Source organism: Hoplias malabaricus, unplaced genomic scaffold (assembly GCF_029633855.1).
Source record: "Hoplias malabaricus isolate fHopMal1 unplaced genomic scaffold, fHopMal1.hap1 scaffold_446, whole genome shotgun sequence".
NCBI classification, from domain to species: Eukaryota; Metazoa; Chordata; class Actinopteri; order Characiformes; family Erythrinidae; genus Hoplias; species Hoplias malabaricus.
The window spans coordinates 5,575-18,718 of record NW_027101099.1 but is presented as its reverse complement, the minus strand read 5'-3'; the positions used below and the strand labels follow the sequence as shown (position 1 = coordinate 18,718).

Below are 13,144 nucleotides of genomic sequence, written 5' to 3'. Positions count from 1 at the left end.
CACAGGTGTGGGACATAGCTACAGGACAAGGGACAAAAACACACAGGACAATGACTAACCATGACACTTACAGAGTTATAAAATGCCAAAGCAGTGTGGACTTTAGATTTGTTTTATACTTTTTCAGTTAAATTATTTACAGTCAGTAATAATTCAGATAACACTGCAGCATGGATATGATTTGAATCTAATCCATTTTTATATACAATATGTATTTTCTGCAGATCTCTCAGGAAGTCCTCTCTCTTAAGGGACTGGAACCTCATCATCATCATCATCTTCTCTGTTTTCTTACTGACACTGCTCCTGCTGCTAGGAGGAGCTCCTTACAACTTCTGGAAATTTGGAAAAGGTACAGCAGAATCAATTAAAAATCCACAATAACACAAACATACAGCTCCATTATCACCATCAGCTCCTCACTGTAGAAATCACTTAAAGTAAGAAGTAATAAAACCAGGGACATTTAATGTGAACCTGGAATAGAACGCTGTAAAATTTAGTTCATGTCCTTGGTCATTATGTTGTGGACAGTGATGTCAATGACCAGGAAAATAATCTTCAGGAAAAAGAACATTTTACACATTAGACCCTACCATCACATGTAATGCACATGTAATCCAATGGAGTGTAGAGTGAACAACAAGGTAAAACTATATGGATGATGCAAGAAAAATGTTCATTGAATGTCTGAAAGTGGTCTTTTATCTTTAGTCAAGAGACAGTTCTGTGATAAATAAAACCTTGGGGACAGTTTTCAAATCGGATGCAGAAGGACAATGTTATGTTCATGTTTATTACACAGTTCATTTTGTTTGTGTAAAGAACAGAGTGTGTGTGAGTGAATATAAATGAGGTTACATTCAAACTCTACAGGAAGAAAAAAGAGAAGTGAAGAAGAAACTAAATGGAGACCAAAGGACACGGTAAAAAAGATTTACTCTAAATAACACTTCCACCAGCAGCAGGAAAATAACGTGTCTGTGTTCAGTAACGTGTTCTTACGTTTTACCTTCTTCAGGATTGGACAACATTCACAAGTGTAATTTACCAAGGAACCTGTAAATCAACACAAGACCAGGTACCTTTACATTTACACACTTTGTACAAAACAAAGGGTAACGTTTCTGTAATTTCCTCATGATAATGTGTGTCTGGGAAATGTACAACACGAAGATGAAGAGTTCAGGTTCAAATGCAAGGTTTGCCAAGCCACGCCAGACTGCTGTAATCTGAAAGTGGGCAAAACTGTATTCAGTGAAATCTATAAAATCATAACAGTTTCATTGGGCACTAAATATAACTCAGAAAGTCACATATTAAAGCAGAATAGTAAGATCAAAACGAGATCAAACGAGCAATAAATAAATAAATAAGTAAATTGTCAGGGATCACGGAGCGGACTGACGGAGGCGGACGCACACACTAAAACACAGATAAACTTTATCTACAAAAAGGAATAACAAAACAGACTAGGACTGGGGCAAAAACCAAAACGAGGGAAAGTAGAAACAAACAGACATGAGACTAAATGACGACAGGGAAACAGACAATGACAGGAAACGAAGCGAGACATGAACGAGACAAAACGAGGAACAGACAAACTGACGGGAGCGATACTACTTAAGAAACAACGGGGTACAAGACACAGTCAAGGTGAAATGTCCGACCAACAGGAGAGACACAAGGAAACTTAAATACAAGACACAGACAAGATACACCTGGACAGGTAACGAGGGGGCAGGGTAACATGAGACACAGACGAGGAGGCGGAACAAAGGCGGGACTAGGGCAACAACAAAGAGCCATGTGCTGAGAACAAGCACATGACGGGGAAAACAGACATGACAGGACGAGGGCGTGACATAAATAAAGTATCTTTCAGTAACTTTTAGTAAAATAGGGGGAAAAAGATATTTTTAACTAAAATATCAAATAAATGAAGAAGTATTATTATTATCATTAGTATTATTTACATATAACAACTCTATGAACATGTGACAGGTGGATAGAAGGGTCATGTGATAGTAAGAGGGATTCTGGGTAGTTTGAGATCAGGATACACAGTGGGTTCAGAGGAAGGCGTGACAATAACGTACAACATAAAGATGATGTTAGGTTTCATATGAAAGGTTTGCAGAGCCCTGCCAGAATATAAGTGTCTTTGCAAGGAATAAGGAAGTCACATAAATATTACACAGGTGACGTACAGAATGTGTGTCATGTCCAAGGACTGTCTCAAAATGTCCAAAGAGTGGCAGAGTATAAATATACAGTTAAAGTCACTCTGTAAACAGTGATACAGTACAATGTACAATGTGCTACTGTGATACACAGGGTGGTAGTACCTTGTGCACTGTGTGCTACATTGTGCCCTACACAGATTAAGATTTCCCTTTACAGTACTATGGATAGTAGACTGTGAAAGACATCTGCTTCTTCATGTCCTAAGTTCAGTGTAAAGTTGTTTTTACGAGTTTGTAGTTGAGGTGGAAGTGTGTTTCTGTTTCTCACACAAACCCGGCACAACAACGGCAGCAGTTTCTGTTATTGTCCTGATCAATGTTTTTCTCTTGCGTCTATTTTCTTTTCTAGTTTTCCCTGATCATGCCACACACTACTGACCCATAGTGTAGAGTCGTTATCTCCCAGTGGAGGAATGGACACAGAGCTGTGGATTTGTTCAGATCTGAAGGGAGAGTGGAGCTGGATTTTAATGACAGTGCTGTTTATCTCAGGGGTGGTTTGTTCTGGTGAAGACACCAGGTCTCAGCATTTTGATGTGAAATGAAATGTGAAGTGTGCTCTGTGAACTCTCTGTAGATAAAGACAAATGTGGGCTCTCTCCTGAATGAAGAAACTGAACCCTCAGCATTAGACTCACGTGAAGGCCAAACTTACTGTGATTTGTGTGTGTTTACTTCTATACATTCTTTTCACGACTATGATTGATTCTTTATTAATTTTAGTCATTTCTTTATTGTGGATTATTTTGTTTCCTGTCTCTAGTTTTACACTTTTTTTAACAATGTTTTTTGTTGCTTTTCTGATAGTGTTTTATTCCTCTGTGAAGTACTTTGTGTTGCATTTGAATTGTGTAAATCACTTTACAAATAAAGCTCATTTTGGTAATTTTATATTTAATATTCATTGGGTGATGTGTGTGTGTGTCAGGATCGTGGGCCGGACTGACAGAGACGGACGCACTCACTATAACACAAAATACATTTATTTATACAAAAGATAACAAAACAAGGACAGACAGACAGACTTGGATCACACAACAGCATACTTAGACAAAGAGAGCTAAAGAGGGCAAATGGGACAAGCAGACTAGAGAGCTAATAGACTAGAGACAGAAACACGTCTCACACGTACACAAAGCACAGGAAAGGAAACACTAACAGACCAGACAGAGAAATAGACAAACTGAGCACACGCAGCAAAGAAAAGAAGGAAACAGACAGACATACCTAGGCAAAGGGAAACAGACCAGAGAGACACAAACTGACTTGATAGGGATAAGAATGAGGAACCGACAAGACAAACAGACCAGAGAGAGATGAGCCAATGAGTAATGTCCAACAAACACACAGAGAGACAAGGGAACTTAAATGCACACCACAGACAAGAACACCTGGGAAAGATAACGAGAGGGCAGGATTACAAATGAGACACTGATAAGGACGAGAAACAAAGGCGGGACTAAGGTGGAGACATAAATAATAACAAACAGAGCCATGTGCAAGAGCACATGACAGGACAAGGGCATGACAGATGCCCCCTCCTAAACGTACAACTCACGGGGCACGTACACCTACACCCCCCAGAAGCTGGCACACGAGAGAGCACGGAAAACAAGGCAGAACAAGACAATAGAACAACAGGACAAGACCGGAACAGACACAGGAGCTGGTGACATGACCGGAAACAGAAGACTGGACTCGGGACAGGACAGGAGACTGATAAAAGGAGACAAAACAGGAGACAAAACTGGAGAGCAGACAGGGGACTGAACAAGAGACTGGACAGGTGACTGATAAAAGGGAACAGGAGATGGGACTTCGGACTGGAACGGACTGGAGAGGACTAGACAGGATGGGAGTGGTGTCACAGGACTTGACATGAGATTGGGGTTGCACACTGGACGGGAACTGAGACAAGACTGGGCACTGGACATAATTAGAGACTGGGGACTGGAATGGAGACAGGACAGGTGACAGGACTGAGGCTGGGTACTGGGACTGGACGGGAGAAGAGACAGGAGACAAGACACTGGACAGAAATGGGGACTGGACAGAACTTGGCAGGGGAACAGGAACTAGGACATTTACAGGGACTGACACAAACAAGGTGACAAGTACTGGGACAGAGACAAAAGCAGACACAGGTACAGGGATGTGGACAGAGACAGGGACTAGAACAGGGACAGACAGAGGAGCCAAGACAACAGGGGAGTGCCCAGGACTGGCAAAAATCTGAGGGGCCATACTGGGTACAGTTCTAGGGATCTGCCCCGAAGTCCTTGGGGCCGACCTAGGGGCATGAACTGAAGTGGCTGGGGCCACAGTCACAGGTGCAGAAGTGGACGAAGCCACAGTCACAGGAACAAAAGTGGCAGGGGATGCCACCAGCACAGGAACATGAGTGGATGAGGAAGCTGCTAACTCAGGAACTGAAGCGGTGGAGGTCGCCGCTGACACAGGAACCGGAGTGGCGGAGGTCGCTGCTGACACAGGAACCGGAGTGGCGGAGGTCGTCGTGTACACAGGAACCAGAGCGGCGCAGGTCGCCGCTGACACAGGAACCGGAGTGGCGGAGGTCGCTGCCTTTGCAGGAACTGGAGCAGCATAGGTCGCCGCCTTCGCAGGAACCGGAGAGGCGGATGCCGCCTTCTCTGAAACAGGAGCGGCGGATGCCGCCTTCACAGGGACAGGAGCGGCAGATGCCGCCATCTCGAGAACAGGAGCGGCGGGTGCCACCTTCACAGGGACTGGATCGGCAGATGCCACCTTCACAGGGACTGGAGTGGCTGGGTTCGCCACCTTCACAGAAATAGGAGTGGCTGATGCCGTCTTCATAGGGACAGGAGAGGCTGATGCCCCCTTCACAGGGACAGGAGTGGCGGGTGCCGCCTTCACAGGGACAGGAGCGGCGGGGTTCGCCGCCTTCACGGGAACAGGAGCGGCCTGGTTGGCCGCCTTCACAGGAACAGGAGTGGCCTGGTTGGCCGCCTTCACGATAACAGGAGACCCTGCAGAGACACTGGGGTTCTGGTTCCTAGAAGAATCTTGCTCTCAAGTGTTCACTAAAGGTCTCCACAATAAGATGCAGGGCTTTTTGTCCCAGCACTTGATCTGCCCACTGCAATGCCTCCGCTTTGAGTAGGGATCTCATAAACATGATTTTAACAAAGTCATGTGGAGCAGGAACAGTCAAGTAGTTAAAATACAGTCTGTATTGTGTAAGTAGGAAACCCTCAAAGTTTGAACTCCCCTCAAATTCAGGGGGAACTCCCATAAAGGACTGCAAAGGACTTGATCACACACCTTTACAGCTAGTGATTCCTGTACCTTATTGAAAGTCTCCTTGAAAAAACAGTCCATGTTAGCTGCATCCTTTGTTTGGTTGGACATTCTGGCAGGATCACTATAACACAAAATACTTTTATTTATACAAAAGATAACAAAACAAGGACAGACAGACAGACTTGAATCACACAACAGCATACTTAGACAAAGAGAGCTAAAGAGGGCAAATGGGACAAGCAGACTAGAGAGCTAATAGACTAGAGACAGAAACCACAAGTACACAAAGCACAGGAAAGGAAACACTAACAGACCAGACAGAGAAATAGCCAAACCAAGCACACACAGCAAAGAAAAAAAAGGAAACAGACAGACATACCTAGGAAAAGGGAAACAGGCCAGAGAAACACAAACCAACTTGATAGGGATGAGAATGAGGAACCAACAAGACAAACAGACGAGCGAATGAGGAACAGGAACACGAACACACACACACACACACACACACACACACCACAGACAAGGAACACCTAGGACAGATAGCAAGGGTGCAAAGGTAAAATGTTATGTTAATATTTATTTAATTGTCTGTTTACGTGTTTTAAAAAAAGAATCAAAAAGAGTACATGTGACATTGGACAAATGTTACCAAACTCATCATCACAGTTGTGTAAAGGCTTGTGATATAAGGTTCTTACAAAATAAAAGTTGCCCAGATGCAAAAGTGGCTAGGGGCTAAACAGGTAGGTATGCTAAAGGCTAGGCAGGGAGGATAAAAGCTAAACAAGAAAGCTAAAAGGCTAAACACAGGATTAGAAAACTTAAATGCTACCAACAAAGGCTAGTAAAGCAAATGACTAAACAATGAACAGAGAAAATAAATAAGGACACGAGCCAATAACCAAACCAAACCAAACCAAATCTGTCTAGTCTTTTTTATTTTAGCTTCTGTCATAGTCCCTTTTTAAGTTCTGTTTCTGATTTTCTTCATTTTATTGTGTCTGGGTTTATTTACATTTCTCTCTGTGCTCTGTGTCTCAAACTTTGTTGTAGTTTCTTACTCCTGTGTGTTTTATAGTTGCAAATCTTTGTTTATTAAAATGCTTTTTGTGTTTAATTCTGTCTCCACGTCTGAATCCCTGACACACGGGGTCACATTTTTAAATGATTTACCAATTTATTAACAATTCCTTTCACTCAGCAAATGAATGGAAACGTACAGAGAGACGTCACATTCCAGTGTGTCCCCTGTAGAGGATTATTGTGTGTGATTCAGTGAGGAGTTGAAGTGTTATCATCTGTAGTGTGAGGCAGCACCGAATCATTTACATCAGACAGTTGTTTTTATTCAGTCTCACAGTCAGCGTTCACCATAAATTAATAATATAGAAGTTAATAATAAATGTCATGTTCATTTGTTAGGAACTGTCACGCCCTCGTCCCGTCATGTCTGTTTTCTCTATCTCAGCACATGGCTTTGTTTTGTTGTCGTTCATGCCCCGCCTTTGTTCCGCCTCCTTGTCTTTACCCTCATTATCCGTTTCAGGTGTTTCTCGTTTGTTGTTGTATTTAGGCCCCCTTCCCTCACTTCCTGGTGTCGTTCATTTGTTCCTGGTAATGTTTCATTCAGTTGTTCTTTGTATTGTATTGCTCTTCGTACTGTTTGTTCCCGATTCTCGTTCTTAGTCTTGTTCTTTCCCCGCTTAGTGTTTGCCCTCTAGCTCGTTAATGTTTGTTTTGTTTGTTTCCTGTTAAATAAAGTCTGTGTTATTAGCGTGTGCATCCGCATCCGTCAGTCCGCACCCCTCGTCCCTAACAGGAACATCAATGGTGTTCTCAGGTCAGTTTGACCCGGTGCATTTTTAATTATTCAAAAGATCTCTGAAACCCAAAAAATCCTAACAAGCAGTGTGAATATTTCATTACTAACTATTCAATCAATATTTAGTGCAGTGGTGTTCCTTACCTCTAACAGGTAATGGTTCAATTAGGATAATTCACTCATTTGACATTAAAAAATACAACTTTTTTTTAGTGTTTCACCATTTGTTACTTTTGAAAGCGTGGCTGTCGATTCATCCTTTGACTTATAGACCCCAGCCAGGATGAGGAGCCCCAAATATGCATCTAAATGTGTTTTATTTAACATTACACTTATATAGCACCTTTCTAGAAACCCAAGGATGCTTTACAATCAACACTCAACATTCAATCTACACACACACTGGTGAGAAGCGGCAGCCAAATGTGCAGCGTACTCTCGACCAGGAACGACCGTCCACCTGGAGGACTGCATCGGGCACTAGGGTTTCACCCAGGACAGAGTGTCAATACATCTCTGGGCACATTCACATTCACTCACACATACAGACATTCTTTCTCATACACACTCATTCACTCACACCAGGACAGGTATTAGAGAAGCCATTTCACCTAAACTCCATGTTTTTGGACTGTGGGAGAAAACCAGAAACACCAGAGGGTTTGTCATTCATTCATTGTCTGTAACCACTTATCTAGTTCAGGATCGCGGTGGGCCCGGAGCCTACCCGGAATCACTGGGCACAAGGTGGGAACACACCCTGAAGGGGGCACCAGTCCTTCACCGGGCGACACACACACTCTCACACTCACACCTATGGACACTTGAGTCACCAATCCACCTACTAATGTGTTTTTGGACTGTGGGAGGAAGCCAGATCACCCGGAAGAAACCCACGTGGACACAGGGAGAACACACCACACTCGTCACAAACAGTCACCCAGTGGAAATCCATGCAGACACAGGGAGAACATACCACACTCCTCACAGACAGTCACCTGGAGCAGGACTCGAACAAACAACCTCCAAGTCCCTGGAGCTGTGACAGAGACACTACCTGCTGCATCACAGTCCCGCCCCAATATCAGAATCATGAGAATCAGAATTTAGCTCAAGATCTTCAGACACATCCTCCTCTATTTCACTGTCATGATCAATGATGACTTCCAGAGCCTCCTGGACTGTCATCCTTTTGCTTCGGCTGCTCATTTTGTAAAGGTCTGCCTGACACAGTGTAATGTTGGTATGACTCCCATGCAGAGAATCTTTTATGTTTTGCCCCTCCCCTGTTGATTGTCCACTGAATGTGGGTGGAGTTTTCCTGCGAGAACATATATAGTTCATGTCAAAAGTCATAACATCTGCACCTGTGTGTGTGTGTGTGTGTGTGTGTGTGTGTGTCTGGGATTGGGGTGAAACATGTCTCACAATTGCAAACAAAGAAATACTCTGACATTTCTGACACACTTTTACCTCTAGTTTGACTCAATATCTATGTGATATAAACATGCAGGGGGTGGTTTCAAATATGTGGAAACATTTTCATAGTATATGTTGATTACACTATTTAAGGCAAGCAGAAGAAGTTTCATACTGAAAAAATAATTGTAACTATTTTTCCTAGATCTTCAAACTTTAAAACGGGTCAATTTCACCGGCAACAGGAGGGTTAACCATAATCCTTTCAGATTTGAGCAGGTGACTACAGTTACACCCAGGTCTGGGTTTGTAGAGCTGGACTGAGACTGAGTTGAGGAGGTAAAAGAGCTTAAAGTCTGTACTCCTAGCTCTCTTTAATATTCTCTGTCCTTCACAGTCAGTCCAGACTCAGACCGACTGGAGTTTAAAAACAAGTGAGTACTGCAGCATTCTTTAATATCACCTTTAAACACAAGCCTTTAATAAAAATACATTACAATTATTTATCTAAGTGTTGTATGAAATCCTCTAAAACCATGATATAGTTTACAGTGAGTACGTTACTCAGATTATATAGTACACTCTCTACAGCGAATACTGCCCCCTACAGACACAGAAAAACCTGTCAGGTGCAGCTCTCAGCCTGTCCACCAGAGGTCCTCTCCCCTGAATATTACCCACGGTCCCAGCACCGGTTCAGTCTCACACACCTGTCTCCTATTGTCCCTCATCAGCTTCCATCCAAAGTCCTCTCCCTCACTCACTCCTGTAAGATCTAACAGACTTAGATAAACACTCTCTCTCTGTGTTTCTCTCTCTGTGTGAATAGGGCGGCCCTCGTTACACCCATCACTAGTGTGACATAAGAAGTTCCAATAAAGGAATAGTGCTCTCCTCCAAGTGTGTTGAGCTCCAAACAACATTTTAAAGAGCGTCAGCAGAGAGAGAAGCAGAAGTGTGTTCCCTGATGTGGTGAATGAGCCGGAGTTAAATACAGCACTCACAGCTCCCTCAGTCTCAGAGTGGACACGGGCGACAGATCGAGAACGAGAGAATGAGAAAGAGAAGTTTTCTCAGGATGTGGTGAATGAGCCGGAGAGTTAAAAACAGTCTCTACCCTTCTCTGTATCAGTGAATCAGTCTGGTGTTGAAGATGTTGCTGTGTGTGTATCTACTCTACTGTTTGCTGCAGGTGAATTCAGGTGAGTTCTACAGTAACTCTGAGGTGTTCTTCATGGAAACAGTGTCCACTTTTACTGCAGTGAACTGGACAGAACGTGTAGGAGGTGTATGTTTATGGGTTTATTATTATGATTAATATTATTAGTATTTTCTATGGCTGTGTCCTCTGTGTCTCTCCTGATGTCAGTCCTGAACTCTGACTGCATTCTTGGGTGAAAATTAACTGCTTGTTGAATGTTGGTGTAAACTCAGTGTTACTTTTAAACATGTGTTATTTATCTTTGCCTTGATTCAGAAAATGAACAGAAATGATCAAAGAAAGTGTGAGGAGAGCTTCTGTTGACTACATTTGAGATTTTACAAATGTGAACTTATTAATTATTATTTAACATTAATTCACTGCTGAATGTAACAGCTCTGTGGCTGAAAACTCTAAATAAAAGAGCAGCATGGATTCTGCATTACTTAATAATTATAGATTTATCTTAAATATGTTTTAATACTATTTTCCTAATATTTTCACTGAGATCTGCTACAAATGTTGAAATACAGTGTTGTGTTGTAGTCAGTAGTTTATTAGACTTCATCTATTTCCCTGTGGTTTGTTCACTGTCAGAAAAACTGTCTCTGTGGTGGAGCCCTCAAGAGAACACACTGTGTATCTTTAATTAGGAACAGAACTGTACCATATTCTATTGTAGCTGTAGATTTTAAAGTTGTGTTGATCACACCCCGTTTCAGCTGCAGGACTTTTATTGTGTTCTTTTATTCTCCACAGTTGTATAATGAAAGATTACAGAGATCCCCCTCTCCTTCTGGAGAAGAGAATGTAATGAACCTTTAGGGAACACAACTGGACTCTAACACCACTGCTGTACCTTTAAAGAATCTGATAGAGTGTGTGTACCATTTTTTCTGAGAGTGAAGCCGAGCTTGAGCTGATAAAACTATTTGTGATGAAGCAGAGGTCAAACTGAACTCCTCTCCATTTAAAGTTTATCAGAAAACTGTAGCTGTTTGGACAGAACGGATCCATCAGCTCGAGCAGAAACAAGGATTCACCTTCTGAAGAATCACGTATGATGTGTAATAAATGAGTTATAAACAAGTCTGAATGTCTTTCACAGATAAATGTAGTCCTGTGTGAAACAGCTCCAGATTGTTCTACATCAAATCTTGGCTGTGGCTCTAAGTTGTAAGCAGTTGTTGTTGTGTTGTGGTTGTTGATGTGGTTGTTTCAGATGTGAGCGGGTGAATCACACACAGCTCTTTTGGAGATGTGCGAGCTGACTGAGCTGAGCTGAGTTGTTGATGGTGTGGGGGGTTGGTGGGGTGGGTGGGTGGGTGGTTTGGTTTGTGGTGTGAAAGAGATAAAGACTGTAAGACTGTAACTTCTGCTCATTTTTCTGCAGGTTGTGAGGTAGATCGAGGTCAGAAACCAGACATCAGTAAATCAGTTGGAGACTCTGTGGTGCTGCCCTGCTCCTGTAGAAACCCTGAGAGTAAATCAGACTCAGTACAGTGGGGATATACAAAGACTTTCAAACAAGGTGTTTACACACCTGAAGTAATGGTGTTTCCAGAGGACGACACTCAGAGTCAGCGCTACAGAGGCAGAGTTCAGAGAGAGATCCAGAATCCTCCAGGATATTTATCTCTGATCATCTCTGACCTCACTGAAGAAGATGGAGGAACATATGTGTGTGGCGTCAATGGGAAGTTTGCCAGCGCTGTCAATCTTTATGTCAAAGGTAAATCTAACAGAAACACAGCATATGAAATACATCACATAAAATCATCTGGTCTTTTGTGGCCTTTATTAGAGCAGTATGTTTGTGGATAGATGTCGTACAACAGGGGAATGTGTTGTAGTCTGTTCCTGCTTCAGTTCCATTCCTCCTCTCTGTGATCAGTGTTTTCTGTGAATGATCATCACTTCCTCCTTCAGTCTGAGGAACTCTTCACATTAACGGCTGTAATCCTGTTCTAATGATGGTAATAAATCAGTAACTAGCCCTTGTTGATGTGGTAGCTCAGTGTTTATTAAGCAGTTATGACACAGTAACAGATGCAGTGTTAGTAATTAATAATCCAATCCTCTGCTCTCTAATAGTTTGACTTGTGTTCAGTTCAGAGCGTCCTTCCTCATGAAGTGTGCACTACCTGCTGTGTGTTACGCTCCTGAACTGATCAGTGTGTTTCTCCTGTAGAAAAATAAGATGGAGCTGGTGAATGGTCTGTAGCTGATAGACTGAGTTACTGATGCACTTCTCCTTTATTGTGCTGCTTTGTGTGGAACACACTTCTTTTCCATTCTTTCCTTTTACTTCGACATGTTCAGCCTCCTGCTGTGTTCAGAGCGTCTTTACATTATGACCATCGTTACCATCATTAACCACTAATTACTACTTCCTGTGTCCCTCCAAACACTGATCTCCTATTGGTCCATGGGTTACACTCTGAACTCATGATTAAAGGCCTGTGTGCACTGAGGGGGATTTATTAATCTGGTTTATTTGGAGAAATGTAAATGAACTGGAGCCTCTGTGGAACTGATGGTGTCTTTTACATCAGACTCCATTTTTCTGGACGGTGAAATGCAGCATATGATTTGTCCTTTGATTTCAGCAGATCTTTGTCCACGACAAAAACTCACCGTCCAATCGTCTTAGTCTCTGCCGTCACTAAAGCCACAACCAGCCAATCAGCTTATTGCGTTTGTGTCTCAGTGCCCGATACTCTCTGAAAGACTTGTGCAGAGACACTGACCACAGACCTCAGCACTGGACTGAACACACCTGCCTACAATGTGGCCAAAAGTGTGTGGACACCCCTTATAACTGATTCAGACTGGGCCCCACACCGCCGAGAGTCTGAGAGAGAGCGCTGGGTATAAAGTGTCTCATATGAGACGGTGAAACTCTCTGTGATTCTCTCTGTTCTCCAGAGTCAGATGAGGCTGATCTCAGCGTCTGTGTTTTTCTGTGAGCATCAAAAGAATATTCATCATTTCAGAAAACACATCTTCTCCAACTCTTTAATTGTTGCTGGAACCAGTGAAACACTGCAATAAAAATATCACATTGAGTCTGTGTAGAGTTTAACTAGTGCCAGTATTTCCCCGGTTTATGTTGTTGATGTGTGTCACGTTCTGTGTGTAACAACATTGACTCATTTCTGTGTCTGTTCTGAA

The 13,144-nt window shown here is 42.7% G+C and overlaps 1 protein-coding gene and 1 long non-coding RNA gene across 2 annotated transcripts; one reads left to right on the top strand and one right to left on the bottom strand.

Annotated features, from left to right (window-relative positions):
* Window positions 1–240: 240 nt before the first annotated feature.
* Window positions 241–2,768, top strand: LOC136684545 (uncharacterized). The gene is made up of 4 exons (XR_010799709.1): window positions 241–352; window positions 877–926; window positions 1,022–1,081; window positions 2,596–2,768. It is a non-coding gene; the product is annotated as an uncharacterized lncRNA (long non-coding RNA).
* A 1,032-nt stretch (window positions 2,769–3,800) lies between these two features.
* On the bottom strand, window positions 3,801–5,636 carry LOC136684546 (calphotin-like). Its single transcript, XM_066659213.1, has 5 exons — window positions 5,574–5,636; window positions 4,365–5,234; window positions 4,081–4,244; window positions 3,926–3,962; window positions 3,801–3,833 (listed from the first exon to the last, which is right to left on the bottom strand). The coding sequence occupies exons 1-5, from the start codon at window positions 5,634–5,636 to the stop codon at window positions 3,801–3,803; spliced, it is 1,167 nt and encodes a 388-aa protein (XP_066515310.1).
* Window positions 5,637–13,144: the final 7,508 nt, after the last annotated feature.

Bases quoted from the DNA above. Each gene is read 5' to 3' on its own strand.
- LOC136684546 (XM_066659213.1), bottom strand. From the start codon at position 5,636: ATGTCCAACCAAACAAAGGATGCAGCTAACATGGACTGTTTTTTCAAG. The intron at 4,245-4,364 runs GTACTTGTCACC...TCTCCCGTCCAG, and splicing joins CTGCTTTTGTCTCTGTCCCA to TCCCAGTACCCAGCCTCAGT. The intron at 3,963-4,080 runs GTCCGTTCCAGT...TCCTTTTATCAG, and splicing joins ATCCTGTCTAGTCCTCTCCA to TCTCCTGTCCTGTCCCGAGT.